Source organism: Trichosurus vulpecula, chromosome 2, assembly GCF_011100635.1.
Source record: "Trichosurus vulpecula isolate mTriVul1 chromosome 2, mTriVul1.pri, whole genome shotgun sequence".
Classification (NCBI taxonomy): domain Eukaryota; kingdom Metazoa; phylum Chordata; class Mammalia; order Diprotodontia; family Phalangeridae; genus Trichosurus; species Trichosurus vulpecula.
The window spans coordinates 91,252,349-91,279,321 of NC_050574.1; the positions used below are offsets into that span (position 1 = coordinate 91,252,349).

At 33.4% G+C, this 26,973-nt stretch overlaps 1 protein-coding gene across 9 annotated transcripts in view; it reads right to left on the reverse strand.

Moving 5' to 3' along the window:
- POSTN (periostin) overlaps positions 1 to 26,973 on the reverse strand; it is a 46,737-nt gene that overhangs the window by 13,544 nt on the left and 6,220 nt on the right. For 6 of the 9 annotated variants that reach the window (XM_036744781.1, XM_036744780.1, XM_036744779.1 and 3 more), the window contains exons 3-16: positions 24,611 to 24,675; positions 22,615 to 22,772; positions 20,885 to 21,049; positions 19,677 to 19,823; positions 18,706 to 18,847; positions 16,468 to 16,680; positions 14,659 to 14,793; positions 13,107 to 13,255; positions 9,796 to 9,932; positions 9,112 to 9,242; positions 7,168 to 7,298; positions 6,925 to 7,027; positions 6,363 to 6,430; positions 5,698 to 5,743 (exon numbers count right to left, since the gene is read on the reverse strand). In XM_036744781.1, coding sequence (XP_036600676.1) covers positions 5,698 to 5,743; positions 6,363 to 6,430; positions 6,925 to 7,027; positions 7,168 to 7,298; positions 9,112 to 9,242; positions 9,796 to 9,932; positions 13,107 to 13,255; positions 14,659 to 14,793; positions 16,468 to 16,680; positions 18,706 to 18,847; positions 19,677 to 19,823; positions 20,885 to 21,049; positions 22,615 to 22,772; positions 24,611 to 24,675 — 1,790 coding nt within the window. Of the gene's footprint in view, positions 1 to 2,004; positions 2,086 to 5,697; positions 5,744 to 6,362; positions 6,431 to 6,924; positions 7,028 to 7,167; positions 7,299 to 9,111; positions 9,243 to 9,795; positions 9,933 to 13,106; positions 13,256 to 14,658; positions 14,794 to 16,467; positions 16,681 to 18,705; positions 18,848 to 19,676; positions 19,824 to 20,884; positions 21,050 to 22,614; positions 22,773 to 24,610; positions 24,676 to 26,973 lie in introns of all 9 variants that reach the window. The other 3 variants (XM_036744776.1, XM_036744774.1, XM_036744773.1) reach the window with 1 other exon arrangement.

A 26,973-nucleotide genomic window follows, 5' to 3' on the forward strand; every position in this document is an offset into this window, starting at 1 on the left:
ATGCTGTTTTTGAAAAAGGAAAATGAGATTACATGAGAATAATTCCCATGTAAAGAATCCTTATGTCAAGGTTTTATTTTATTCCAGAGCTTGATAAAATATCATTAAATTAGGAAATTATTGTTGGAAGGTTCTATGATACTATAAGAAATGAATTACATGAGAGACAGTCATCAGATCTATGAAAGTGTGAAGTGTGGTATTTGATAAGACTGGAAGAATATCTACAAAAACAGATCAGTGTAAAAATCCATAACCTTCTAATAATCATTTTTGTTTCTCCATCTAAGCCCAGGGACAATAGTAGTCACTGCTGTTTTGAACTGATGAGTCAGATAAAGAAATTACTTGGCTATGTGTTTCCATATGGATTTCCCATTTCATAAGTACAGCCTAATTATAGAATGAACATCTTGTCCTCTTCAGCACAACCTACATGAAGAAAAAATGTTCTAGGGCGGAATATTTCTAGCAGAGCTAGGAGGGTAAGACAGGCAGCCAGAATGGAAAGAATGGTCATTGGAAAATGGAGAAGACCCTTAGTAAGGAAAATAAAGAGTTCCCAAGTGTGGTTTCAGATATAAGATGATGAAATGCATTTGAACTCTATCATGAATAATTAGGTTTTTTTTTCTTAATAATAAAAGGAATAATATTAACTTGTGATTAAGGTTTGTTTAGACCCTTTCAAAGAAAATAGTAAATACTTTCTCAATGAAATGTTTCTGAAAGATAATTGCATACCACATAGATGCATATTCCTTTTAGACAAACGATGAAAACAATGAAACCATCACCAACACAATACTTAAGAGAATCATGAGATGTGCAAACTTAGACATCTTCACTCCAAATATTCATAAGGACTGTTTGTGCCTGACCTGTGGTAGAGCCTTCTGAGTTCATATTGGTCTGATTAGGTACAGTCAGGCACCCTGTACCTTGACCCCAACATAGTGATGTCATTTGGGCCCTCTTCAAGAATGAAGAATAATAACCAGCCAACTTAAGAGGATAGCACCAGACATCTCAGAAAATTCAGAAACTATAAAATAACTTTTAAATGAAGAAGCTAATCATTTATAATTCCCCCTTTATTCTAAATGTTAAATTTCAGTATGAGTTAAGTGGAATAGACAAAACCTACTAGACAATCCTTCACCTAATCTGAAAATGGCTACCACAGAATAATAGAATATTTAAAATAACATCAAGAAGTTAGATGAATATTTTGTGGAAGACTCTGCTTCTAACCTATGCGTTTTACATTTTTTCTTCCTTAAGAAAAAAAATCTTTTTAGAAAACAGTCTTTTCCAAAAGATGATTCATCCCATTTAAGTACTTAAAGGAGAAATTTCTTTTGAATATCACCCTTCCAAGAAAAATAGTGAAAAGGAAAATAATGAAAAGGGCTACACTTGAAGATGATTCAAACAGGTAATGACAAGAACCTATTTAATATAGTTCTAGAGATGGAGGGAATTGAAGAAATAAAAGTGATTGCTTATATTGGATCCTTTGATATCCAACAAATTCTAGCCTCTTTTTTCTCAAATCATAGTGATCAACGTTCTTCAATTAAAAGGACCAATGATTTAGGAAATAGCTCTGAGGTCAAAAGTGATGAATTTCGAGAAATGGACAAAGAGGTTACATTCTGAAAAAAAATAATTGTAGGTCATCAAAGAAATTTGAATTATGAAAGTGCATGGGATTTGGTTGCTTGATGAATGATTGGGTGCCAGAGCAGAAGCAATGGTCACTCGAATTTATTTTAAACTTAGCACAAGTAAATGTACTGAAGGGGTTAAGAACATATATGATTCATTTACTATGCTACAGATTTTATATGTTGCATTCTGCAATCAGAGCAGCATGCCATTGGTTTAAAAGAATTTAGCATGTTAGTTTCAAATAATGTAGTAACATTCACAGAAATCAATCTATTATATAGATGTTTTTCAAAATGGAAAGGAACCATCTATTAATAGATTGATTTTTACCTTCACTTTTGACAATAGGCTGAAGACTGCTTTCGATCACTTTAATTTTGGGTTCCACAACTTTTGTAATAATTTTAGTTGCTGAAAGTATAGAAAGTGGAACATCAATGATTCTTATATTAAAAAAATAGCCAGAACAACATTGTCTTTTTAGTAATGGCCTTTAAATGGTTTTGAACCATCATGTATAGTGCAAATCCAGGGACTTCAAATCAGGCAATGTTAATAGTGTCAGATTGAGTATCTTCAGAAATCCAGATGTTGAAGACTTTGAATTTCCTTGATATAATTGTGATCCAGTTTAATTTCATATTCATCAAAGAACTTTTACCTAGAGAACTAAGATTTTTAGTTGTACCACTAAGCTCTTTACCTTTGATTGTACTTCTTGAAAATAGGGGCTGCATGGTAATAGAAGATAAATAAACATAATTAGACATGCAATTTACCATATTTCAAATTGCATTCTTGGTTTTCATCCCTCTCAGGTAAATGGAAAAAAATGAAAGAGAAAGGCTATGAAACATTTTTCATGCATTTGATTATAGTGACAGGGAAGGAAGATCAAGAAAAAAGGGCAGCATAATTAAGAATCCAAATTAAACTTCAGCCAGCCAGATGTGGGCTCTATACAACAAAATATTATATGTTGAGTATTTCAAACTGCAAAGCCAATGTCTTTGATTTTTTCAGCACTATTACAAACAAATAGTCTAGGTTCTAATATTATTTCCTCTCTTGGCTCTAGAATTACAATTATATTTGAAAACTAATAAAATACCAAAATATAGTTTCTGCCTGTGTAAACCAAAGTGGAGATGAGGAGTGGGAGAGGATTTATATAATATCTAATAAATTTTACCAAATTAAAAACCAAGATGAAGAGTTCAAAACTCTCTTCTCCAACCCCCAAATGGGATTTTGACTTAGGTTTCCTGGTTTGAGTTCCTCTAATAACCTAGAAAATGACTAGCTCTCCCTTTCACTTTCTGCTATATAAGTCCAGATGCTGTTTCCTCCATTTCCTCATTAGAGTATTAGAAAGATGGCTTCATTCAGTGATGTGCTAATGATTATAATAAATCTGCCTGTATATACATAATTTAGACATGTCAACACTAGAAAATCCAGATGCTAACATAGCCTGGTGAATTTTCAGATTCTCAATTCTAATTTCCAAGAATTTTGGCTATGAAAACTGAGAGGCTGTACAGAGGAGTGTTGGGGTGATGAAGGAGTGTTGGCAGAATGAAGGAGTCTTAGTTAACATCTAGATTCAGCCACATTCCATTTTTTATGTCATGAAAGACATGCTATGAAATTCATCACGTCACAATCAATCATGCTTGTGCTCATATACATTGTCCTGGCATGGAACAATTTGTTCCAATTAAAGAACAGACGTTCAAAGTTGTATGTCAATTTTCATCATTTTAAGTTAATTATTTTGCATCCCTTCCCACATCATAAAAAAGAACTAAAACTTTTCTTCTTTATATATTATGTATAGTCTTCAAATTTTAAAGAATGGATGGTGAGGGCAAAAGTGAATAAAGTGGGCATTTCTTTTCAAATTTCGTATTTCCTAACTGATAGAATCTATAAAAGGTGTTTTCAACATAATTTATAGTTCATGGTATATTTGAGGAAGCATAATATCCTATGAGATAAACTGAGAGAATTAGATGGTTTTGTTAGATAAAAGCAATAGACAAGGTTATGCAAAATAATAGAGGCAAAACATTATTGATTTGAATTGGGCTCGTATTTGAATTTTTCAGTTATGTTCTCCTCTCCATTTGAAATGATGGTCTTCAATAACAGTATACCTATTTTGTGAGTGGTAACTACAACATTGTATATGAACATATAGGAAGAAGCTCGGTATAGCGAATAGAGTATTTGACTAAGGACCAGGAGACTTTGGTCCATTATAATATTGTCTTACAAGAGTATTTGAAAGTTGGATTCATCCAGATTGCAATACATCTGCCTATGTAAACATTGCATAGACTGTATCAACATGAACAATTCGGTAATGAAAATAACCTCACTTCTTCTCATGATCTCAATTTTAATTCCTAAAAAGTTTGGCTGAATACTTTAGAACTTGATTTCATAGTCCTATTGTGGGAGGTGAGGTAAGTCACTTAATGTGATTTTCTTCCTATGAGGATAATAATAACTACTCTGTATGCCTCTTGATAATATGAAATTCAAATGAGGTAAGTCCAAAGAACTTTGGAAATTGTAAAGTACCATACAAGTGTAAAGCATCACAATGATTACATCCCAGGAAGTACAGATTAAGAATGGCTAACCAGTTTTTAAAAGTTTATTTGACATCGTAAACTGTAGCTTATGCTTGGGATCTAAGGAATTGAGTTTTGTAAAAGAAAAAAATTAGTGAAAATAAAGACACTATTATAAATCTGTATATTCTTTAGCTTATCCTATGTTCAATCATTCAGGAAATCTTTGATGACCTAACATTGAATAAATCAGAAAAATGAGTGAATATCATGCAAATCATTTTAATGGATAAAGGTCATATAACATTTCTGATGAATAGAGCCCATAAAGACTGCTTTCATAAGAATTGAACAATACTGAATACCTCCAGAACAGAATTTATAACATTCCAGAATCTTTACCCTTCCTTTAGAATCTTTAAGTATAATGCTGAGCTGGACTGATTTATATGACTTCATAAGTGACTTTTATTTCTTATTCAAATTAAATCAGAGCAGCAGACATTTTGTTTTGCTTCTGATGCTGAACTTATTCCTTTAAATATTTGGAGGAGATTAGAAGGAGTTGTATTGTTCAGATCATTGAAAAATCAGGACTTGGAGTAATTTTTCTAGCAAAAATAAATGTGCAAATTGAATTTCATATTTTTTTTGCTACAGATATATTTTGTGTGTTTATTTGTAAAGCCAAACAAAATGAAAATCTTCTGCTCCTAAAAGCTCTGGTGAAAGGAGGAAAAAATAGAATAAGATATAAAGAAGAAAAAGTAACCTTTCTCATTACAATCTATACTTACACATTAGCGATATAATCTAAAGGTATTTTTCTTTAAGGGATGCACTTAGAATGCTTACAGTTTGGCCAGATTAGAATTAAATATTCTGAGATTTGGGAATCAGTCATTCTTAGAAGTGGCAGCCAAGCTTTGCAGCTGCACATATAGAGAATGACTAATAAACCAGGAACAGTCAAACACTGGATTGCTTGGTTTTGTTTGTTTTCATATTTGTTTTTGTTTGTTATTTCTATTCTTAGGACAGTTCAGTGTTGAGATAGGAAGGAGTGTTGAAGAGTAGTCACTCCTGAAAGCACACACAGCTCCAGGGTGTCCCCCTGGGCTCCTTCTAGTCTGCCCAGCTCACTCAACACTCCCAGTCCCACTTTTTTGTCATTTTTCTTACCCTTTACACTTTCCCCTTCAAAGCCCAAAGTGACAGATGAGTGAGGAGTATGGCTGGATCTAAAAGGTGTGATCAGGAAGAAGTGCTTTTCTCCACACTCTTCCTAACCTTAGAGTGACTGAGAAATGATTTGCCTTCCAGTGTTTGAGAGTTTGAATACCAAATTACCAATGATTTGTGGCTTAGACCAAAAAAGACCTGATTTTCTTTTTTCATCAATATTTCCCCCTATGTTTGAAAAGGTTCACAGTGTACTTACTATAAACAGTTACTGGGATTTCTTTGAAGGTACTGCCACGGACGAACTGAAAATCATAAATGTTTAAATTTAGTAGAAGGAAATATGGTACTTTTGCCAACAAAATCAAACATTGCCATCATTCTCACTAACCTGCTAGCCTAACAGAAGGGAACACTCCTCATATTTCATAGAATTAGAAGGAGGTTCCCAAAGAGCTTGTATTGTTAACTTCCTGCCAAGCAGACCAGATTATACCAAAAGTATTCCTCACAAAGTACAGAAAGAGGTGTTTTAAATGGAATAGGATCATCAACAGTTTCTATACTTATAGAACATTCAGGTTGGAAGAGGACTTAGACATTATCTAGGACCTTATGGAAGGGGGAATGGAACCCAGCAAGGTCAAATGACTCACTCCCTAAAACAAAGTGATATACTATTTTACAATAAAATATTTTGTATTTTTCTACTTTCTAGAAATAACATGTTAAATAACAGAAAAAACAAATCTGGTTGACTTTATGACATCTCTATAGTTCAGCCATATAGAAGATCATTAAAGAGTTAAATCCAACTCTTTCGGCATTTGATTGCTCATGCAGACATTTTGGGGCATGTCTTTTAAATCATCAGCTTTTGCTAAGCATATTAAAAAGAATGGCATTTAAAACTAAGCGTTTTACCTTAATTTGAATGTATTTAATCAATTTATTGAGGATCTCCAGCAGCTGATCATTTCCAACAGGTATATCTATGAAGAAAAATACAGTTCAGAATCAAAAGTAGTTAGGAGTTTATAGGCAGTTTTGAATTAAAGATCCTCAAGTACATATTTAAAGGGAACGTTATCCTTTTAGTTTTTAATTTAAAAAGTCATAAATCAATACATAGAAGACTGTATCTGCTTCATTTCTTTATAAATTAGACTTGGGTCTCAGATAAACAATCCTTAGCTGGAAAAGAATTGTATTTTAAATGCTTAGGCAAGTATCAAGTATAATAGTTTCCTCTGAATTAAGCATTTCACTCTGATTCAGTTAATTAATTTCTTAAATTAAATAGCATGAGTGTCTATTGGAAAAAAATCACCCATAAAATTAATTCCAAGAAGATAACTTTATAAACCATTATTGAGTATGTTCTCATAATTGAAATTTCAGTGCATATGTTTTCCCTCCTGAAAAGCTTATAAATTCAATAGATCAGATCAACTCATTTATCATAGCTGTGGATATACTAGCTAACCTGCAGGGTAGAGTAGTTTGTCCACAACATGAATGACACCATTGGTTGTCATGACATCAGATTCTTTTGATTTTACTTCATTCACCAGAAGTGTATTATTTACCTATGAGGATGAAAAAGAGGGAAAATTAAAGACCATGGATTCTTGTTTCCTGATGAAAGCATTATACAAAATCTCCACATTTAATTATAATATGAATTTGTTTCAAATCACCATTGGAGACTATGAAATGAATGACTTACACCTTTCAGGAAGATTTTGCTTCCTTGTGTTGTCTTAAGAATGTTTGTGACTCCAGGTTCGAATCCTTTTCCAATGAAAACTCCTGGTGTCAAGTGATAAAGGATAATGTTTTGAAGAGCATTTTTGTCTCCTAGGAAAAAAATATGAAAGATATTCAGGAAATGTCATTATAATATCATTGTAAGTTGTGTTTCCCAAACTCTAACATTGTAAATGTCATTGTCACAACAGAGCTTTCCTATGGTCTTTAAACTGGGCTCAGGTATGTCTTTTTTGTGTGCTATCATTGTATCATAATCAATGCTCAAACCCCGTCAGCAGCCATATAACAATTTTGTCAAATGTCAGCCTACTGTGTTGGACTTGGATGGGCACAACATGAGTAAATTCTCCCCAGAACAATATTACAGTATGTCATACCAAACCATAGCCAAGTAACAAAATTTATTGGAGGGATATTAAGGTCATTTGATTCACCTGAATATGTGCATATATATTATATACATAACTGTATTATATACCATATATATAACTACATTACATATAGATATACATGTATATTGTATGCATGTATGTATGTGTGTGTATTTCTAGAGGCAGCATGGTGTAGTGGATAGAGAATTGGCTTTGAGGCCAGGAAGAACTGGGTTCAAGTCTTGCCTATCATGTATACTAACTATATGATCCAGGGCACATCATTTACCTCTCAGTTCCCTTGGCAATACCATAAGATTTTAAGTTGCCATGAAAGTATTGACTCACATTAGTAGAGAGTTTCTTTACCTAGCAGTTTCCAACACTAATTAAATCAACAATTCTGACACATAAATATAAAACAACCTATACTCATTGGATTTTTATTGCTGAGCATTAACTGTAGAGTATTATCTACTCTGATGAACCAGGGTGGTAAATTAGAAAAAAATGAGCAAGTTTGAAAAAAATGGTCTCTCCCACTCTTAACTTTGTCCTCTTCCTCACCACTCTTCTATTTCAAAGTGAAAAGGAAAAAGAAAAGTTAAGTCAGATCAAATGAGGTCATGGTCCTATAGGTGAGGAAGACATTAAAGCTGGAAATTAACATGAAGAATGTTAAAATGAATATTTCACTGGACTTTTGAAAGTGCTACAAAGAAATTACTTAAAATTCAAGAATAATCTGAAAAAGTCAGAAATAGAAAACAATGATGTAATATTTGGCATTTTTCTATGAATAATAGTTACTTTATTAATAGTGTAAGTTTGAAAACTGGTCATATCTGATGCTTAAAGATAACTTCTGGCTGGAATCCAGGTGAACAAACGGGGAGGATAAGGTATGGTATAATTAAAGGTGCACACTGCATTAGTAATCTACAGAACTGGTTTCTTGTTTCCATACTCAGACCTAACTTTCTGACATTGGGCAGGGTTATTTCCTTACATGCAAAATGAGTGCAAGACTATTTTCCATCTCTAAAATTCCATTTTACAGAATTGTGAACTATACTAAAGAATGATATAGAGGACTATGTAGGAAGGAAGCAAAAGACTCAGAGGACTCACAGTAGGCAACATGGTTTCTTGGGAAGAGTATTGGATTTGGAGTCAAATGAACTGGTTTGAAAATTTGGCTCTCCTACTCACTGACAATATATCTGACTTTGGACAAATCTTTATACTTCTCTGATACTCAATGTCCTCATCTCTAAAATATAAGGAGGTGGATTAGGTTACCTTCTACATCCATTCTAACTTTAAACTGATGATTGTTCACCCACAAAACTGTTGTGGGCACTCTGCTAAGCATTTAGTTATCTGTGTAAGTATTATGTCCCTTAGTAGACTGTACACACCGTGAATCTAAACACATTTCCTGTACAGTAGGCTTTTAATAAATATTTTTGAATAAAGGAGTTCTTAAACTTGAGAAACTATCATGAAAATTTCATTTTTATACTCACGGATCAGTATTTCTTTTTCTTCATTTGTCAGTCCCTTAAAGGCATCATTGGTTGGCACAAACAAGGTCCATTCTCCTGGTTGTGTCAGAAGATCTTTCAAATCTGCAGCCTCAAGTAGGTTGAGGAAAATGCTAAGTAAAAGAAAAATACATAGCTTTAAGTTTTGGTTTACTAAGATTTAGTAATGCTGATTAACAATGGATTAATTTGTAAAAATTCTTTTATTAAAAGAAACACCAGAGCCCTTCATGAAATTTTATGTTTATGATATAAGAACTGAGTAACACTTAAGTTGTTGAGGAAGGGTAGTATCTATGTATACTACAAATAGTTTGTGGTTTTGGACTTCTTTTCTTATAAAATTTCATCAGTTAATGCCTTTACAAAATGAAAACATGTTGGCTCTTTTCAAAGGAATACTATTTGCCAAAATTTCTTGCCATTATTGACTTAACCATAATGAAAAAGAGGAGAAATTGCCTAAAGTTCATTTGCTAGTTTTCTCTTTCATCTCCTTCAATCATTCTGTTCTGAGAAATAAAAGAACATGAGAAGACTCATTTCACTTTTGAAAACATTTTCATAGATTCCTAATTTTCAGTTCAGCAGGAGGCTGATGTATTTTTTAATGATAATATGAATGTCAAGGCTGAATACTCAGCCTTTGAGGAGGGAACCTCTTACCTAAAGCGCTTATCCTGTTTCAATGTATCATGCAGGGATTTCTCAGCGGGTTTGATAATCTCTTGGAATACATGAATAGCACCATTCCTTCCCTGTTTACTTCCTCTAAGCATGCATGAATTTTCAATGCAGATGGCCTGACAATGAAATATAAAACAAATGTTAACAAAACTTCCATGGAAATCTCAATTTGAAAACTTTTCAGGTGATTTGATTACTAGATTAACTTTCATGAAGGTTACCTAAAACTAAGCCAGGTACAAAAAGTTCTGTCTCATTTCCTTTACTTTTTTCTTTAAAAATTATTTTCTACTGATTTCCTATGTTTTCACATGACCTTAATTTCCAAGTATATACCTCTTCCCTCCCCTACTCAGCAAGCCATTCCTAATAAGAAAAATCTAAAAAGAAAGAGGAGGGGGAAAAGTAGTCCCACAAAATTCAAAATATCCATTTTGTGTAGGTGATACATGATGTATTCTGTACCCAGGGTTTGATAGTCTATTCCCATCAACTCCTGCCTCTTCAAAAAGAAAGGGGAGACTCATGCCTTATTGTCTAAGTTATCCACAAACTAGCTCCAATTTGCCTGTCTAATTTAATTAGTTATCATTCCTCAAGTGATATCTCACATTCCATATTCACTCACATGAAGCATTCACATGAAGACATAAGCTTTCACCCATCTCTCTACTCTTCTCCTTCCATCCAAGTAGAAGCATTTATTAGCAAGGTCTCAATTATAATCTCTACACAAATGTATTTATATTCATATATTCTGCCCTAATTACTATGCAAAATTCTAGCCCCACATTATCAAGAACCTATTGGATATTTCCATCCGAATTTTCCATATCACTATCTCAAACCCAGCATGTCCAAAAGACTACTAGTCATCTTCCTCCTACACCTTCTTCACACTTCCCTCATTCTGTTGAGGGCATCAACATCCTTTCAGTCACCAAAATTTCTAAGTTTGGAGTCATCCTACACTCTTTCTCTTTCACTACCCATATTTATTAATTTGTAAACTCCTTTTCATTCCTTCTCCATAACCTATCTCCCATTGCCGCATTCCTTTCCAAACATGTCAGCCTAGATCAGACCCACATTGCCTTTTGCCCAGACTACTGCAATAGCCACTATCAAAATAGATTTCTCCCTTCCAATTTCTCCCCTCTCCAAAGAGCCCTTCTATATGGCTAATCAAAATAATATTCCTAAGGCAGAGATCTAAGCAAGTCATTTCAATGTTTGAAACTTTTCAGTAATTACATATTGACTCAAAAAATAAAATACAAAGCTACTCAGGTTGGCATTTAAGGGCCTCTACACTCTGGCTCCAACTTGTCTTTCAAGCCCATTTTCATATTACTTCCTTTCATGCGCTCCATCTTTTACCCAAACTCAGCTATTAAGTAAATGTCCTTTGAATTCAACATTCTCTCTCCTACCTCCATACATTTGCTAAAACTATTTATCTCAAGCTCATTATGGACTTCCTTCTCAACTCCATTTTTCTGAGTCTCTTATCTTCCTTCAAGTGCTCTTTTCTTTGTGAATCCTTTCTAGTGAACTTTGTGTTTTTTATCTTTTATTCCTGTTATCTAATACATTTTATAAAATACTTCAGCAAGCACTAATCACGTATCTCTTGTGTTCCAGGCATTATAATAGGCTCTGAGGATAAAAAGAGAAAAATAACAATATTTCCTTTAAGGAACATATGTTCTACTAGAGGAAGCAACAATTACATAAGTATATGAATATGTATGTATGTATCCATATTGTATATGGATATACTATATATATGTAGTATAATCTGTATATATGCATACATATACATAAACATACACATGTATTTATCAAATGCAAATTAATATGGAGGTAACTACTATGAGGATAAGGAAAAGCCTATGTAGGACATGTCCCTTGATATGTCTTGATAGAAGCTAGAGATTCTAGGAAGAGAAGGTGAGAAGAGAGAGGACTTTTGGTCTGTGCACAGTTCTGGTCAGAGACACAATAAATATTTGCAGATTGATTTGTTACTAAATTATATGCTAGTAGGAAATAACAGAATCAGATGTACATTTATAATAGGAATTAATTAAAAATAATACTTTATCAGCTTTTCCTAATGACATTTGCTCTTGATTGTGGGAAATTTCAATTCTATTTAATTCTTCTCCTTTCTGCTAAAGCTCAGAACTACGCCATCTTACTAATATTATATTTTTTCATACATTGTAGATGGTATAATTTGCTTCCTAGATAGGCTGCAACACAACATCTATATAGTATGATATGGAATTTGACATGATAGATCTGTCTTAGATTAAATGAAAAAATGAAATACTATTTTGGTTGCATAAGAGCACCTATGTTAAGAGAGTTTCTCCTACACATGGTTGCATCACATAGTGTGTGGAGATTAGTTTAGTAAACTTTTGGTGTGGTGAGTGTGGTCAATCAATTCTACTGAATTAATATGAATAAGCAATCTGAGAAGTTAAGATCTAACATGAATCACTCTGTTAATTCTCTCAACTATATGATACTTAAAACTCAATTTCATAGAACACTAATATCCATAATTCCTATTTCCTTGTTCCTCTTTCAAATATTTATTATCCGAGTGACCTTAGTGAAACTTTTGTGAAACCTCTAATGTGCTATCCTCCTCTCAAATGGTTGGCTTTTTCTTGATCCACAGGTTTTCTTTATGGGCTCATAAAATTTTAAGCATTAGAATCCCAACAGTTAGTGTGGTCCAGTCTAAACTTAAAGCATGATTCTCTCTAGATCCCCCACAAATTGTTATCCAGCCTCTACTTAAGGATCCTTAGTAATGAGAACTTGCCAGAAGTTAGTGTATGTATAATGAAAAAAAAGGCCATCAAATAGATCATGGTGGTCTAATCATTAAAACCACAATCTTTTCTTAGAGTCATAAATACATTATAGAGCTGCTTTTCATTTTATAAGTTTTGGGTTCTATAATAATAAAAGAATCAGAGACTATATATATTTTTGGATTTATTTTTTACTTGTGAAATCTGAGATGACTGACCTACAATATTCTAACATAAATGGACCCTAAATTATACCCAATATATTATGCTCCACTGAGGCTGTCATCATTATCTGGTATTGCCACTTTTTCCTTTGCCTACATTCCCTTCTAGGTTCTTTTGATAAATATTGTCTCTGATAGGTCTGCACTATTTTTGTTAGTATGTCTTAGAAATCAAACACCTTTGATTCCCATTTTTACCTCATTTGCTCCCTCCCCATCCAATGTTCCTTACCGTGCGATAGACAAAAACTCTAAGCTGCTTGCCTCCCAGGGTCTCAAGATGCTGTCCATTGTAAAGCTCATTGAGGCCAACTTTCACTTTCAAAATGTGATTTTGAAGAATTAATTTAAGAAGGTGCTGATCCATGCTCAGGGTATCATCTACAAATACATTAGTAAGAAAATGAAGAAATAATTCATGCAGAGAATATTAAGCATGATTGGAGTACAAATTTATGTGTAGAGTGTAATTCGCTTATCTCCACATCCTCAGCATTTTAATTCACCTTATGGACAAAGCAATGGCTGGTTACCTCAGTTGATCTGAATTTCAAAGAGACAGAAAGACTTGTATATCCTGAGGGAGAATGAAGTGAGCAGAACCAGAAGAACAAATTATGCTGGAATATTAATAAAAATGAACAGTTTTGAAGATTTTTATAAATTGATGAAGAATGAAACAGGTAGAACCTGGAGGACAATTTATTCAATAAGTACAATGCTATAAGGACAAAGAACTGAAAGTTGTAAAAACAAAATCACCACCTATACATCTATTTGCATACATATCTTTATATTGTACCTCTATATGTGTGTGTATATTTGAATATAGCAAGCAAAGGAATCTATTTTGCTTCCCTATGAATATTTCTTGCAAAGCTTTTTTTCTTTTCTCTCTCTTTCTTTCAATGAATTGGGAACTGGAAGGGAGAGAAAATGGATTTGTTATTTTAAAAAAATAATAATAGAGAACGGGTGCTATAGATGTGAAATATTGCATGCATTTTCAGATGAGGTCACTCTATTGGTAGTCTTACTTGTTTTTACTTTGTTAGAACAGACCTCTTTTAGAGACAGGGTAATCTGTGAGTGTTTGTAATGTAAATATAAAACACATCAATAAAACTTTTAAAAATGAACTCAGGACTAATTTAGGATGAGATCTTGACTCTTTTCTTTGTGAATTAGTTGAACTGTCTATAGGATAAAACCTGTATGGATAAAAATTTATCTTTGATTTTTTTCCCCATAACATACAAGTTTTTCAGTGGAATGCTTCTATTCATATAAGATGTGGAAAAGAGAAGCATGTGAACATTTGAGATCATCTTAAAAGATTGAAATATCTTTATAATTTATAATTTAATTTATTAATTTACAATTAATTTATCTTACTCATTCAAACTCTTAATTTAAATAAGCAAAATATACATGCAGTTACAAATTCAATTTTAATACTGATGCCAAGAAGCAAGGAGAAACACACATCATGGGTGCTAGATTACAAAGGAGAATGACACCATACTATCAACACTGATATAAGACTTGAACCACAGAGTAATTGAATCCAGAGTTTTCATCTTGGTGGACAATTTGTAATGAAAATTCAAGAAATTAAAATGAGGAATAATTTGATAAAGATGAAACTTTAATAAGCCACTATATATGAAAGCAATACGTAGAAACTAAATTAGCTTTTTGTTAAGCTTTTATCAATTTTTTAATCATAAGAAAGAAATATGAGTGTAATCTAGTGGGGAGGGGGAAAGCAACATAATACTTACCAGTAAAAGCATTATTTGTAGGAGCCAGCAAAGTGTACTCTCCATCAGGCTTTAGATGAGAAGCCAAGCCTAGCTGGGCCATGAGATCTGTGAAGGTGGTTTGCTGTTTCCCAGCGAGCTCAATAACTTGCTTGGCTGCAATATTAATGAATACCATCATTAGGTAGGTAATCATTTTCTTCTAAGTTGTCTTCAGGCTATTATACCTAGCCATTTATTTTATCTTTTCTCTCATAACAAAGTTCCTTCTCACTTTCTCCCCTTCTCCCCCAGAGCTTAGTGAGTAATTCTTTGGGCTTTTATAGTCACTAGCAAGAAAACTAGATAATAGAACTTCTTTGAGGTCAGAGACTATTTTTTTTCCTTTGTGTCTTCAGAGTCTAGAATAATGCCTTACACATAGTAGGCATTAGATGTATGGTTGTTCTGAATACAAGGAAGATGGCCTCCTAGTCTTCTGTCCACAATTTCTCCACATGTTTGTGCCATCTGAGATTCTTTAGTTGCTATGACTACAGCAGCCTTTAATTTCTCTTCATTCTCAGCCATACCCTATCAGTTTAGTTCACTTAGCTTAGACCCAAAGATGGCTGCAATCACTGGCCATGATTCTGATTTTTAGAACGCTGCTAGAAAGACTGGAAATATGGTTCAAGATTAATTTACACTAATAGGGCTGCAAAGTCTAGGAGAGTGTGCTGGTAAATGACAACAAGGCTCTGGGGTTGGGGGTGGGGATGTATGCATGCATGCTTTTAAGTTTAGTCTCCATTATTGACACTTTCTTAAATCCAGATAATGAACAAAACAAGAAATCAAGTCCTGATTTAAAACGATTGCTTTTTTCTAAGGTATAAATGTTCACACAGAAAATTTGTCAATCAGCTCTCATAAGTAAGTTAGAGCTGACTCTAGTTCCTTGCACTTTGAGTTATACAGATAGCATACCTGTACATGGAATGCCCTCTAATACTATGTAAATCAAGTCTCCATAAGATTTATTTCACTGTTTAAGTCATGGAGGTCATCATAAAATGACTAATTATTTAACTTTCCGTCAGATACTTTACATGACTTTTTTATGACTCATGATACAGTGGAAAGTATGTTGGATTTGGAGTCAGAGAATCTAGGTTCAAATCTTACCTTTGTCTCTTAATGTGAATTTAGACGACCATGGGGCTGATTCTTCATTTGTAAAACAAAAAGGTTGGACTAGATGCCTTTTGAAAATCCTACTCACTCTTAAATCTATGATCATTCTTATGGTTTTTTTAAACCCTGAGAAATACTCAGTGGATAAAATATGACCTAACTTATTTACCTGACTTCTAATATTACTAACTAGCATCACTCACAATTATATCTGTAGCTCTTATTATAGATATAATCATTTTAAATTCCTATTTCTTCCTTTGCTATCTCATCTTTTTCATTTTCCTTCTTCCCAGTTGGCCCAACCCACATTTCACTAACTATATAGTGCTTTAAAGAGTTTTCTGACAAAATTCCAATAGGCTAGATAACACAAGCAGTATTATCTCCATTTTGCAGAGGAGAAAATAGGTGAAGCAAATTATTTATGACCATACAGCTTGTACTAAAATGGGCAGAGACTTCTGTTTTTGTCTTTGTATCTCTAGTTCCTAGTGGCATACAGTGGACACAATAATTTTTCCAATTGAATTGTGAATTTGGATTCAATCAGGGTTTGAACTCAGGCTCCTTCTGACCACAAGTCCAGTGCTCTTTTTACTGTGCCATGTTGTCTTTCTTATCATAAGAAGAGGAGGCAAAACCAGTTCTTACCAGAATCAGGAATTAGCACCTGGTCAATTAAATGGATGACCCCATTATTTGTGACAATATCCTTGCGGTTTACCATTTTGACCCCATTAACTGTCAGACTTTCACCATCACAGCCAATTTCAATTGTATTTCCTTCCAGGGTCTCAAACACTGCACCACCCATGATGGCTTCAGAACATTGGAGAGTGTTTAAAATATGGTATTTCAGGAGAGCTAGAGGCCAAGCAAGAACAATAGGAAACATTTAAATAACAGGATATGACATTAAAGACTTAATTGCTATTCAAAAAGAAAATTCTATATGCCAAATAGATGAAATCAGTAGGTCATTTACACATATCGATTAATACAGGCTTTCAAATTAAGACTAGCTTCTCCTAGGATAGTTATTTTCATCAAATAGAACAAAAGACGAGCCTAGTCCAGGAAATAGTGGGAAGAATATAGAATCAGGAAATGACTAGTGGTCCCGGGAAATATTATGCTTTGTGTGTGGGAGTGGTGTGGGGAAAGAGGATTAAAGTTCCAGCTTCCACAGTAAAAATATTACTAAATTAGTAATATAAATGCAAGGAAAATTATCTTGGAGTGAGGCCTTTAAGGGTGGAATTACTAATTAGTGATCCCAGTTCTGAAATATTCAACATCTGTAGACCGTCTGTGAAAAGACTGAGACTGAGAATAGGTTATTGTTGTCTACAAATGAAAACAGCTTCCTCAAGGACCAAAGTTGACCACTGGAATGTGGCATGCGGATACTTTCACATAGATAACAAGGGGACTGTCATAGAACCTGAAGGAGTTTGTCATATTCATATGGGTATGAGTGTGTGTGTGTATTCAGTAAAAAATAGTTATTTGTACTATAGCTTCTGCTTGTGAATATCTGTGTGCAAATATAAGTCAATTCATTTACATATTTCTTGAGCTCAAGTTTAAGAGCTGCAGTCCCTTTGAGAATATAGAAAGCCTGTGGTCTATAAGGCCTCCCTCTGGTTTTCTAATATTTCTTCCTACTGCATTAAATACAGTGAGTTCAAGTGAAAAAAAGGTGAAATATGTCAGACAAGATATCTTAAATTCAAATTGAAATAGGGAAGGTGATTGATAAGCCAAATTTTCTTTATTGCCTGAGGAACAGTCTGGTAATAGCTGAGCTTTCCTCATTTATGGCTTTAGGGAACCATCTGCAAGGGTAAATTCTATTTCCTATCAAAAATAAAAACTAATCACTATGTCTAAATGATTAAAACCCATTTAGAAGATGAATATGAGATGATTTAACATTTCTTTAAAACTCTTGCTTATCCTTTTAAAATAATTACATTTTATTTCTGTGAAGATAATTGTGAAGGCTATGCTTTAAAAACATATCATTTTATTTGTACACTTAAAAAGTTATACATTGAAACTTATAATACAGTTCTATAAAAGCTACTTATCACTGGAAGAACTGCTAGAGAAAAGGGAGAATGTTACCTTTTTCCGTTGGTCATTAGGAAAAGTTAGAGCAATAAGTAAAAACACAGTATTTTTTTTAATTTAAGGAACTTTTTCTAGGTACAAATTTTATAAATAAAAAAACAAATTCACAAATTTCTTTGAAAACTAAATTAAAAAAATCTATTTAATAAACTCCAATGGAATGCCTCCAGCTAGCAATGCTACAGCACTTTTATTGATATGTTAAAAATTGTAGTGTTCAAGGGATATGCTTAAAAAACATTTCTTAGTCATTTACAATTTTTAAACTGTGCTGAAGTAGATTTCATTTATATTAATAAAGCCCTCACAATGCCACAGAGTCTAGAAAAAAGGAAAAGATGAAAAATAAGTCAAAGTTGTAGAAAACAATTACTTTTGCAAGATATTTGGACACATGAATTATCTTTAAAATATGAAAAAACCTCTGTAAACCAGTACTGCACGCATCTATCAGACAGATAATGAACAAAGTTGTAGCAAAGGAATTCTTTCCTACATTCTCCTGAGTGCCTAATGTTAAAATTTGAAAACATAGTGCTAGGACTTGCTTTTAATTCAACATTAATAGTCCATCTGCATTTCAAGAGTTGTTTTTATTTTAGTTTGTTTTTTAATGTACTTAAGAGGTTACTTAAGGAGAATGGTTTTTTGTGGTCCCTACCACAGCAAAGACAACACACTGTAGAAGTTCATCTCATTTCTATTTCTTCCTAGAATAGCAGAGTATGATAAAGGGAAAGAAAATGTCGGTACCTTCAGAAGCTACTTTATCCCCCATGATCCTTTCCAGCACACCCCTTGGGAGCTTTTCAAAAGCTTCATTAGTGGGAGCAAAGAGGGTGAAGTGACCATCCCTTCCAAGAGCTTCCAGTAGGTCTGATGTGATGGCAGCAGCCTAAAACACAAATGTAGGATGACCTACCATGGTATACTAAAAGCTGACTTAACTATGCCAATCAAGTGAGCTTTCTTTTCTTCCTCTAATGCCTACTCTTCTCTTTTTTCCCTTTCTCTTTTCCTTTTCTTCCTCTTATTTTGAATCTTATTCAGTAATAGGTTATTCAATCAATACTTGCTGTGTTGAATCGAATCATCATTATTATTGATCACCCAGAGGTTACATGTTGTTCTATGATCCAATGAGAGAGGGTGAAGGATAAGGATGATACTTATCACTTCATTAATATGGGCAATCTCCAGAAGAGAAAATTCCCTCTGTCAATGTAGATCAATACGTCTTCTGCAATTTAAAGTCTTTGGGGATTGCCTGGAACACTGAGAAGCTAAGTGTCTTGTCAAGGTTCATTCAGCCAATGTGTGTCAGAGATTGTATTGTGAACCCAGGTCTTTCTAAATCCTGGGCCACATCTCTATCCACTATGTCAGACCTGCCTCTAAAGACAATAATACAAAACATTGTCCAAATATTAAAGCACTATACAAATGTGAGCTATTATGATGATGATGAGAATGTAACTTTTATTATTTTGTTCTTGTACTTTTATCTTTGAATATGATACAATGACTTCAATTCAGGAAAAGATTTCCCCCATTCAAATGGAAAAAATATGATGTAATTTCAAAAAATGTATTAGAAATCATGACCAAATTTAGCAATGTTCTCAATTCCAAAAGGATTTTTGAAAGTAATTAAGATCAAAGACAATTCATTTATTGTGTATTTCCTTATCTCCTCCCTCTACTATCCACCCCCACACACTTACTCGAAAAGATGAAAGGTCATCGTCTGCCTCGAGGAAATCTTGGATTGAAGTACCGATCTGTGTTAGGACACGGTCAATGACATGGACAACTCCATTTGTGGCAATCTGGTTGCCATGGATAATTCGAGCACAGTTAACAGTAACAACCTATAATTTATTGGAAGAAAAAAAGCAGAATTCTGAGACACCATTAACCACCATGAGGAATGGTCTTTCCCAATTTCTTATGTATCTTAGTAAACAGTACCTCACAAAATGTAATGAAAATACCACAGGAAGGAAAATCTTTCAGTCTGTTTATGAAGGCATTTTTGCCTTTATGTCTACAGAAGCGAAAGGGTATAATGGAAACAACTTTCCAAATAATTCAGGTCCCAGATTGCCGCTTTTGAAGACTCCATATAATTGAAATAAAAATGTTTGCTTGCTTGAATTACTCAGATAATTTCCTTGATTCTTTGTTTTTCTTTACAAAGGTATAAGCTATGATACTGTTTTAAAATTGCTTTGTTTTCAAAGCAATCATGATTCAAGGACAAACATTTTCAATTTTATCCCTTCTCCACTATTCGCATGGTCATGTTTTCTTTTCTAAAATTTTCTTTTCTCTTCTAAAATACAGTTTTGGCTAGCACTTTGAAGGAGTAGCTATTAATTTAGCAGGTAAGCACTAAGATAGGAAGCCCCTCACCAAGAAATATATTAAGTGGCTTTTCTGGCCACATCTTAATCATCATGGTCCCTTCAATGCTCCTCAATCTTCCTGAGAGGTAGTTGTTGAAAGATCCTCCAGGACATCATGTCCTGGTTTCCAAAAATATTTCCTTTCAAACACACAAGTTGCTTTTATATAGAATGGAGAAGAAAAAATAGGGATGAAAAGCACCACATTCTGACTCTGGCAGTCTTACTAGGTGTATCCAAAATATTTTTCTCAGAGCTATTAACTACAACAGCTGTAGGTTTCCTGTTAAAAGTAATCCGGTTTCACCTTGATAGCATTGCAGAAGGCAAGAGATGCAAATGATCATTTGTTAGCATCAAACTTTCATTGTATTGTACATGTAATCTATATATTAAAATTAAGATGAAGAACCATGACACAACTCCAAATATCCCCACAGTGATTCCTTTGAATATATCCAAACATATGCATAGGCCAGGAACTAATAATCCAGAAAAGTATAAGACATTTAAATCAAACTTACTCCATTAGGATAATGATTAATAAAGAGCCCAAGATTGTTGTACATAGAGGGAACAACCATCCCATTTTTCAAATCCTTGGTCAACATTCTCTTGTTCACCATATGGCTATGTAAAGCATTCAGCAATTCAACATTGACATTACTCTCCAAACCCCTACGGATATCCTGGAAGAAGAACAAAATGATAGAAATTTGGCTTATTAGTGATTATTAAATTTTAGACATAAAGTAATACTAGTTCTAGTCTTTAATTTTTGATTGCAGTATCCATTTGTTATAGTTAAATTGATATAAATATGACTTAAAATTACATTAGAATGCTCACTGTTATTTGATTAGCAAAAATCAGTAACTACATTTATAACTTATTAAAATTGTTTGGCCTGTTATGGTGCCTGGCACATAATATGCACTCAGGGAATGGCTACTTAATGAATAAATATATAACTAACCTAAGTATAAGGTAAGTACTCATATAGGAGAATTAATTCTTTTGTGCCAAATGAAAAAAAAATTAATGATAATAAGTCTATTGTTATAGCATTTTATAATTTTCAAAGACCTTTCACATACAGTATCTCAGACATGAATTCAGGAAGCTGTAATCCCTAAGAATCTACCTAGTATTACCTAATGATTATAAGTAGCTGTATTCTAATGCATTTTTACATGGAATGATGAAGCTAAGTTATTTTAACTCCATTTTTTAGATATGATGCCCAGATTATCATACCCTAAGTCAATGGTTTTAAATGAAGAGTCCAAGACAAAAAATTCAGGACTTCTGACTACCTAAGTAAATTACTGTATGCTACTCAACCTCCCTTATTTAATACATACACACATTTTTTGACCTGACCTATGAATTCACTTGTATAAGGAACTTCCTGTAAAGAAACTACCTCTGCCAATACCCATTCACCTGATCTAAAGCTTACAATCTCAAAGAGTTCCTTGGGTAACTGGAGATTGAATGACATTCCCTGCATTATACATTTTTGAGAGAAGCAAGACTTGCACTCTTATCTTCCTGAATCCAAAGCTCGCTCTTTAGCCAGTATCTGACATAGCCTCTCATCTATATATACCTTCAAAAATCTTGAATTTAGGTTATTTTCTAAAAATGTCATGTTTTCAAACTTTATTTCTTCTGGAAAATATGTATTGAAATAATTATGTCTTATTAATATCTTCTAATTAGTACTACAGCTGCTTGCTAAAATTACATTGAAAGCCCCTATGAACACCTCCCCCCAATCCAAAGCAACAACAACAAAATTAACTAGGAAGAAAAAGAAACATAGATCAAATTTCCTTTGGGCAAACTCTCTGGCTTTTTCTTTGCTCTACCATGATATCCTATAGGCCCTGAAAATGTAGATCTGTTTTTTTTTTCAAATCTCTGTTAAAGGCATGCGACTGTCTGTCTATATACATACCTATGTGTTTGTGGATGTTCCTCTATGTGCATATCACAAATTTTAAAATATAAAATTTATGATTTTTTTTTAGCCTCAGGTCTATATGTTATTTTAATTTTTTTGTTTGTTTTGAAGGCAGTCAGGGTTAAGTGACTTGCCTAGGGACACATTTGAACTCAGGTCCTCCTGATTCCAGGGCCAGTGCCATCTAGCTGCCCTCATCATTTTTAAATATAAAAAATAAACACCTTTGAATGTCAAGAAGCAGTAGTATTAGTAGCAATAATAATAATAATAATAGGCAATTACAGAATCCAAGTTGTCCCAAGCTTCATTACTTGGCGCAAAGAAAGTGTAGGATCCTTTTCCTTCAATCTCTTCTCTCAGCTTTGACACATCAGAATATCCTTGGGTTGTAGTAGCTCCCACAATGCCCAGGGTGCCATAAACATGGTCAATAGGCAAAACTGAAAAAAATTCAAGATAATAATATGCACTTTAGTATAGTATTCACATAGCATTTTACTACTACTATTTTAACCTTATCTCATGTAAGAAAATACATTTAATTTTGTCCATTTCAACAATGGATCATACTCAACATGAAATGAAAGTTGGCCTCCTGCCTTTATGTTAAAAAATGTCATATGGAACTACAAGCAGGATTTGGGTGAAGACAGAGATGACATATGTATCAAACATGTAGACAACACAAATTGGGGGCTGTAGCTAATACACTGAATGACAGCCAAGAATTGACAAGGTCTCACTGGAATGAAATGGGATCAAAATCAATCAGATGATTCCTGACAGCAATGATAGAATTAGAGCTTTAAGGGAACTTAGTAGTCTTCCAGTCAAGTCATCTAATGTGGCAAATGAAGAAACTGAATCCCAGAATGCTCAAGTGACACAGGCAGTGCCTCTCTAAGGCAGGATTCAAGTACAGGCCCAGGCCCTCTGAATCCAAAGCCAATGCTCTTTTTACCATATCATTCTTCCATCTGTAATATCAGATTCAAGACCATGGTTAGTCTCAAAAACTGAATTATAGAAGGACTAAATGAACTAGACCTGAATTGATAGTCATTCATGTGAAAAGAATGCCCTAGTGTTTTTAACTGATAAAGTTATGACATAACTTGTAGAAAACCTAATGAAATCCTAGTTTGTTTAATAGAAATGTAGTTCCCAGGACAAGGGAAGTAGTTGTCTCCCTGTACTCTTCATTAGTCATATCACACTTGTAATTGTTTGCCACATTTTAATTGGTACCCTGACACACTGGAGGTTATCTTAAAGAGTCTTACTGGTATGCTGAGGATAAATCATGCCATATGAGCATGGATTAGACCCACTAGGTGGTACAGTGGATAGAGTACTAGCCTTGGAATCTGGAAAATCCAGATTCAAATCTAGCCTCAGATATACCCACTAGTTGTGGGAACCTGAATAACTCACTTAATTCCTCTCTGGCTCAGTTTCTGCATCTGTAAAATGGGGATAATAATAGCACCTATTTTCTAGGGTTGTTGTAAGCATAAAATTAGTCAATATTTCTAAAGAACTTTACAATAAATAATACTAAATATTATTATTTGTCTGTCTTCAAATATCCAAGAGACTTATATGGAAGAAGAAATAGATATTTTTGTTGTTTCTCTGGAAGATAGAACTAGGTGATTGGTGAAAATTATAAGGAAGTATATTTTAGTTTGATAAAGTCTAACAATAAGAATATATTTTTAAAAGAGAATAAGTTACTTTATTAAATAATAGATTCCTTGTCACTGTAAGTGGTCAAAAATTGTCAGGAAGTCTCATTGCCTGCTATATTTTATTTAGATGATTTCTGCATTGGAAGGGTGACTGTACTAGATGACCTATAATATTTATGTTAGAATGTAAGCTCCTTAAGAATAGCCATTGTTTCATTCTTTGACTTGCTTAATAAATGCTTGTTGACTTAATAAATCATGTTTAATTAATTTGAAACACAATGAAAATTAATAATTTGATACAGAATGAAAAGGCATATAGTTAGTATAATCTCTAATAACCATACCAATGGAATCACAGATAAATCCAATTGACAAAGCTAATGCCTCCACTCAAAGGCTGGGCAAAATTGACCTGATATGCACAAAATTTCAAAGATTTCACATTCTGGAATGCATAGTATTATTATTTCATGCATGGAAAACTCTATCTAGCTTTTCCTTCCCAAGTAACATTGGCTTTCTATATTCTTCAGTTTCTGCCACAAGAAATACTCCATGTTCAAATTTTGCAATAGATATTTTACCTGCTGGGCAGCCTTCCATGCCTTCCATTTTCATGTATCCAGGGCAACATTCATATAACACAGTCCTGTATCCAGGGGGAAAAGGAAGAAATCAAATAGGGGAAAGACTAGAATTAACTTCATGAGCATTTTTTTCCTCTATGTTTAGTTGACAAACTATGTAACATTTTTGTCTCTCTCTAGTACATGAATTACTTTGTCCTACAACATTTAAAATTTAAGGGGAAACATTGACTTTTAAGGATAATAGAACATCCTTTAACAATCAAATATCATGAGAAAGAACAATTTAGTTCCTTAAGTGGATTAATTGATTTCAATTATTCAAACTGATTATCAGGATTTATAGCTTAAAGAGAGACATCATACATATCTCTATTTAGCTGTCTATGTACAGAAAATCTGAGAAAATCAAATGGCAGATGAAATTTAAAACTGACTAAAGATCAATAACATTCAAGGAAATTCTTTGATGTTCAAAATCAACAAATTAAATTGTGCTTGGTTCAAAAGGAATTCATAGAGTGAGGTAATATACAAAATTCAAGTAAGAACAATTAATTTTGTTGCAACTTTCCAGTTATTTCAGGTAAAATTATTAATTTTGCCAGAATTACACAAATAGTGGTTATAATTCTCCATTTCTTTCTACTAATGTAGAGCTGAGCTTTAGGTTATCAAATTCCATTTGGCAACTAAAGCCTCTGGAGAGCTTAAGGGCCTAATATAGAAAGTTTACTTTTAATTATAATGAAACTGCATTTTTGACAGTTAATAGAAACTTGGAGGGTTAGTAAATGAGTTGAATGATGCATCAGTACATAATTAGATGAGGAGCGAATATTGATACATAAGGAAGAAATACAAAAATCCTCTTGGGAAAGAAAAAGAAAAATCTCTAAATCACTAAGCTAGAAAAGTCTTTGTAGATTCAATACTACATCAATAATTTAACATATTTTTTTCATTTTTAGTTTCATTCTTCTTTGCTTGTTTATTAATTGATTGAATTTTTCTCCTACAACATATCAGTGATTGCTATTAATAGCGGTATGTACACAAAGAGATTTGAAGCATTTGGGAAAAAATAGCAAAAATATTCTTATTAATAAACCACTAAAATAAGGAAAATGCCATTTATAATGGTAACAGCTTATTTAGCTGTTATCAGATATCCGTTATCAGCTATAACAGCTGTTTTCCTTTTAATAGCAATAAAAGGGTCAACAGATTAATGTTCTCCAAATGAGGGTTAGGGATAATTATGGTACTCCTAGCAATTTAGAGCTCCCTGTCTGACCTTTGCTCTGTTTTTGTGTTTATCTTTTCTTAGCTGTAGTGGTTTTATGTAAAACATCTGGAACCATTAGAGTGGATGGGTGAAGAAGGGAAGGGGGAAATCAACACATTGCAATTTCCAGATTACACTATAACTCTAATTTGAGAATTCCCTGAGTTTAAACTACATTGTGAAAACATAAAACATATATGTAAACCCAATGCAATATTGTTGTGGCCCTCTTAACTATTTTATGAGTATAAGGATTTGTCTGTATGCACCAAATAATTGGATGAAACACTCATTAAACTTGGACTAAACAACTCATTAAATCTGTTTTCTGTTGAGTGGCTTGAGAAGCTATTCTAAGAGAGGACCAATTGTTGGAGCATCAAAGAAGTAGTTTCTATCTATAGTACAACATTGAAAAAGGTCATAAAATACATATATGTACATATATACATGCATATTGATAAATACATACATGTATTGCCCCAGAGGAGCTAAAATTCATTGTTAGTTCATTGCTATTTTCTAGAATACTCCAGATGCCCAAGTCATTATTTTAAGAAAAAGAGAATTATAGTGCCTTTGGAGTAAGGAGTTCCTAGGCAACATGAGGCCAGTGAGATCTATATTGATAGGGAAGATCAATCTCAAACTTCATTTAGCATCACCTAAGAGGTACAATGAAAGGAACATTGGACCTAGGATGAGGAATTAGGCTCAAATCTTTTGTCTGACATTAGTGACTTTGGGCTGAAGAGGGGGCACCTTGACCCCTCTGGGCCTCATTTGGGCCCACCTAGGGACCTATATTAGGTAGCCCCTAAACTCTCTCCTGTTTCTAAACTCAAGACCCCATGATCACAGGCGTATTTATTAGTTTTCTAAATACTCTACAAAGCCTCATGAGAAGATTTTCCCAAAACGCTTATGTCATAGCACACAGTCTACATAGACTTTTTCATTACTGTATGATGTTAGGTGAGTTCATTAAATCTTTGAAGACCTTGCCTGTATTATAAAACATAAAAGATGCTTGATTCAGCTTTACCCCCGAATTTTCCAAATGTGAATTCAA